The sequence below is a fragment of the Cavia porcellus genome, unplaced genomic scaffold, assembly GCF_034190915.1.
Source record: "Cavia porcellus strain 051 isolate PalLab524CR breed Dunkin Hartley unplaced genomic scaffold, mCavPor4.1 scaffold_33, whole genome shotgun sequence".
NCBI classification, from domain to species: Eukaryota; Metazoa; Chordata; class Mammalia; order Rodentia; family Caviidae; genus Cavia; species Cavia porcellus.
In genome coordinates, this window is record NW_026947516.1 from 14193998 (window position 1) to 14198963 (window position 4966).

At 39.3% G+C, this 4966-nt stretch overlaps 1 protein-coding gene across 1 annotated transcript; it reads left to right on the plus strand.

The window, feature by feature from the left end:
* The first annotated feature begins 851 nt into the window (after nucleotides 1–851).
* On the plus strand, nucleotides 852–2409 carry LOC100712791 (F-box only protein 25-like). Its single transcript, XM_013144708.3, has one exon. It carries the CDS (start codon nucleotides 903–905, stop codon nucleotides 1965–1967), a length of 1065 nt encoding a protein of 354 aa, XP_013000162.1. The 5' UTR covers nucleotides 852–902; the 3' UTR covers nucleotides 1968–2409.
* The last annotated feature ends 2557 nt before the right edge of the window (nucleotides 2410–4966 follow it).

Here is a 4966-nt window from a genome sequence, read left to right on the forward strand (position 1 = left end):
ATGGCCACACTCTCAGTGACCACCTCCTCCAACCAGGCTTCTCCTCCCAACATCACATTTAGCTATAAACATGTCAGTGGACCAATCCACTGATGATTATCAAGCCCCCATGATTCAATCATCTCCCCAAAGCCACACCTATGAGCACATGAGGCTTTAGGGGAATCTAGATATAAACTATAACAGGGACCTGTGTTGCTGTATTTTTCTATGTTCCAAATTTGTTCTTACTTGAACATGGATGTTTGTTTTCCAAATAAGGCATTTTCTAGAATCTCTTTTTCTCTTCCTTTTCTTCCCCTTCCCACTCCCTCTTCCCTTCCTCCTACCATCCCCCTCCCACTAAAAAGTATCTGAGGGCCTGATGGAGATTTACCCAGCCTGTGAGTGCCAGGAGATATTCCTGAGTACATGGTAATGCTTACTTTTCTGATATGGATCATTCCCTTTTAAAAGCACACACAAAAAAAGAAAAACTAAACTATGTGCCTTGAGGTCCTCGTATCCAGAGGATCGGATCTTCTTCTTCTCCTCCTCCTGCTCCTCCTGCTCCTCCTGCTCCTTCTTCTTCTTCTTTAATTTTAGTAATCCTAGGAATTTTTTAACACAAAAAAGATAAAAATAACAATAAAGGGCTGGGGATTTACCTCAGTAGCATAAGCACCTGCCTGGCAAGTGTGAGGTGGTGAATTTGATCCCCGTACCACACAAAAAAATACATAAGTGAAACAGTTTCAAAACAGGTTAGTAGAACAGTTGCAATAATTAATACATTGTGCATTGTTGTCCTCATAGTAGTTATTCCGAGTACAAGACATCACTGGTCATTCAAGAGTTGTAAACTGGAAGCAGCCTGTGTACATCCAGGTCGTCCAGTGTCAGGTGGGAATTACGGGAGAGCCATGCCATTTCTGGGTCAAGACTGGAGATCTCCTGGGTGGAGTTGGATTAAAACTGAAGATGGCTGGAAGAGATGTGACTCCTGTAGTCAGGAGCTTGAAAGAGAGAACAGCCAGTGTACTGTCACTCACGATGTTATCTTAAATAGTGAAGATGAAGAAATATTCAATAATGAAGAGTGCGAATATGCTTACAAAAAACGGAAAAAGGACCATTTCAGAAATGACACAAATGCTCAAAGTTTTTATTGTGAAAAATGGATCTACGTCCATAAAGAAAGCACAAAAGAAAGGCATGCTTATTGTACCTTGGGAGAAGCCTTTAACCGGCTAGACTTTTCAAGTGCGATTCAGGATATCCGAAGATTCACTTATGTGGTCAAACTATTGCAGCTAATTGCAAAATCCCAGTTAACTTCATTGAGTGGTGTGGCACAGAAGAATTACTTCAGCATTTTGGATAAAATCGTTCAAAAGATTCTTGATGACCACCAGAATCCTCGTTTGATCAAAGATCTTCTGCAAGACCTGAGCTCTACTCCATGTATTCTTATCAGAGGGGTAGGGAAGTCAGTGCTAGTCGGGAACATCAATATCTGGCTTTGCCGCTTAGAAACTGTCCTTGGCTGGCAACAACAACTACAGAATCTTCAGATGACTAAGCACGTGAGCAGTGGCCTCACCCTCAGTGACCTGCCCTTGCACATGCTGAGCAACGTCTGGTACCGCTTCTCGGATGGGTGGGACATCATTACTCCGGGCCAGGTGACACCCACTCTGTACATGCTCAGTGAGGACAGGCAGCTGCCGAAGAAGCTGTGTCAGTACCACTTTGCTGAGCAACAGTTCTGTAGACATTTGATCCTTTCACAAAAAGGTCATATCGAATGGAAGTTGATGTATTTTATACTTCAGAAATATTATCCAACTAAAGAACAGTATGAAGACACCTTACATTTTTGTAGGCACTGCAGTATTCTTTTTTGGAAGGACTCAGGACATCCCTGCACTGCAGCTGACCCAGACAGCTGCTTCACGCCCGCCCGTGTCTCCACAGCACTTCATTGATCTCTTCAAGTTCTAGAGACATTCCTCACCCCTGCTGTGCCTGTTGGAGAGTGCACATTGTGCTTTCTGCGTGGTAGCTGGTAGTAGATGTTTACTGTGACCAAAAGTCATGGCAGAATCCAAGGCCTTCATATCCAAAAGGAACATGAGAAACTGCCCTTCAGTCACCAGGTAGTAGGAAGACGTTGTTGGATATTTGCATCTCTGAAGGAGTCAGGAAATTCAAACAAATCATTTCTATTTCTTTCTTTCAAACTTCTCTTCTAAGCAAATTAAAATTTACAATTTTGTATATTTACAAATATAGATCAGAAAATATTTTGGAGCCTAATTCTATGTTGAACTGACAAAACCAACCAAGAATATGTTTCATAGTTGTTAAATTATAGTTTTCCATCTTATAGTAATTGGGGTACAAGATAAAACAACTGATTCTTGTAAATACATTGTGCAGAATATTTATTTTTCTTAAAATGCAATTTTACAACGGCAATGGCTATGCCCATATGGGCCCTCCTTGAGAAGAAGGTGAACCTAGGGAAACACTGGGCATTTTTGCCTTGGTGTTAACCCCGTGGGTAGTGAACTGTGCCAACTGTCCATAGCCAGCAATGGTTGGTTTTCTGCTCCTACATACCCCTGCAGCCAGGACCAAACCTCGGACAGAAGCTCTGCTGAGGCAGGGTGGGACAGCCCGGCAAGGCCTGCACTGGATTTGGATAGTGGGTGCTTCCAGAAACAAGAAACGAACCATAATCTATTTGTTATTCCATTTCATCTGTTTTGCATCTTACTGAGAAAAGTGGTGTTAGTGATTTTTTTATGTCATTTAGACTTTCAAAAGACTGTATTTTTAAAATAATACATGTCTACTTTAAACCTTGAAAATAAGGTATACAAACAAATTAAACTCATCTATAAAAAAAAGAGTTGCAAACTAAAATAACACTGAGATTCCATCTCACCCCAGAAAGAATGGCTGCCATCAAGAAATCAACCAATAACAAATGCTGGCATGCTGTGGGGTAAAAGCAATCCTCCTCTACTGTTGGTGGTAGTGTCTACTGGTACAACCACTGTGGAAATCAGTGTGGAGGTACCTCAAAAAACTAGGATTGGAAGTCCCATTCAATCCAGCTATTCCCCTTCTGGGTATCTTCCTAAAAGAATTAAAACATCACACTACAGTGATATATGGGTAGCCATGTTTATAGCAGCACAATTGGTAATAGTCAAATCTTGAAAGCAATCCAAATGTCTATCAGTCAAGGAATACATTTTTAAAAGATGCGAGGTTTTTTTATATAATGAAATACTACTCCACCCTAAAGAAAGATAACCTGGAGGCTTTTATAGGTAAATGGATGTAACCCAAGACCATGCTTATAAGTGAAGTAAACCAGTCTCACATGTGTAAACATCATATTGCCTCACTAGTGTGAGAATCTGAGCCAGTAATTAAGATCCAAAATGTGCAGTAGGTATTGTGAATTGGGAAGAAATGTTTCAAAAAAAAGTCAAACTATTATAGAGGAAAGGAGAAAAAAAGAAAGATTTGTGCTAATATTATATGAATGAGTGTTAGCTTCTTGAACTGGTTCTACCTGGTCTTTAGAGGGGACATTATTTCTTCTAAAGAGAGAGGTGACAACAAGACAGATTACAATTCAGAAAGAATAAGAATGAAACTGTAAAAATGGTAGGTTTTTCTTTGACATAGGGCAAAGAGATTAATGTTCATTTCTAAAATATCATTAGCCATATAATGGATAATTTTAGCACTTGACATAAATGGAAAACAGTTATAATACTTCACTCGCTGGGCTAAGCTTTTCTGTGACTAAACAAGCTCTCTAATGACTTATTAGGGAATATTGTGCTTTCAAAGATGTTAAATCCAGGGGGAACAACTAAAGCAATTAGTCTTCGATCTTGAAAGAACTTCCAGCTTTGAATCATCAAACCAGATTGATTTAAGGTTAGACACTCTAACGATGATATTGTTTACACTGGAAAACAATATGTAATGTTCATATGGTGGTCAGAATTGTCTCACAGATATAAAGAAATTAAGGGATATAATTTAAAATAAGGAAATGAAGGAAATGAGAGCATGGTTCAGCATTTTCTTTACTTTTATTTAAATGTTTTAGCATCCAGTTTATAACCACGAAGTCATTGAAAACTACTACCTAGTCAAAAAAATTGTTTACACATAGGCTGAGCTCGTAGGCTAAAAGTAGGCAGGTATCAGGCTATAACTCAAAGTGTGGTGCTGAGAAAGGGGAGAAGAAGAAACTGGGAAGGATGTAGGTACATGAACAGATATGAGAAGAAAGGTGTGAGCTGAAAATGTCAGAAGAGGAATCAAGAGTAAATGACTTTGTGGCTGTAAGAACACACACAGTATCAACAACCTCTCCAGAAATTATTTGACTGACATATAAGCAAATCAATGATAAAAGAGGATTGATAGTGAAAAATGATTGAATAGAATTTTTGGAAGAAAGTTTAAAATTGATTTCAGCCAGATGCAGCGGAGCATACCTATAATCCCAGCATTCCAGAGGCTGAGGCAGGAGGATCACTTTGAGTTTGAGGCCAACCTGGGATACATAGTGAGTCCAAAGTCTCCCTGTACTGCATACCTAGATTCTGTCTTAAAACAAACACACAAATTATTTCAGCATACTGAGTCTCCTTTTACAAAGCACATTTAATTAAAATAAAATGTACCACTAGGTGTGCTGGCCCACTCCTGAAACCCAGCACTCAGGAGGCTGAGACAAAAGGAACAGTGATGCCCTATCTTAAAAAAAATTACCATACTAGCACACACACTAAAAGACACTGAATGTGTTGGGTGTATTTTGGTTGAAATGTTAAGACTTTGTGTTTCTATTGAATCAGAAACTTTTCCCCTATATATTCCTATATAGTTCTTTTTAAACATTCAAGCACTGTGCGGGCTAGAGGACTTGAAGAGAAACACAGAAAGC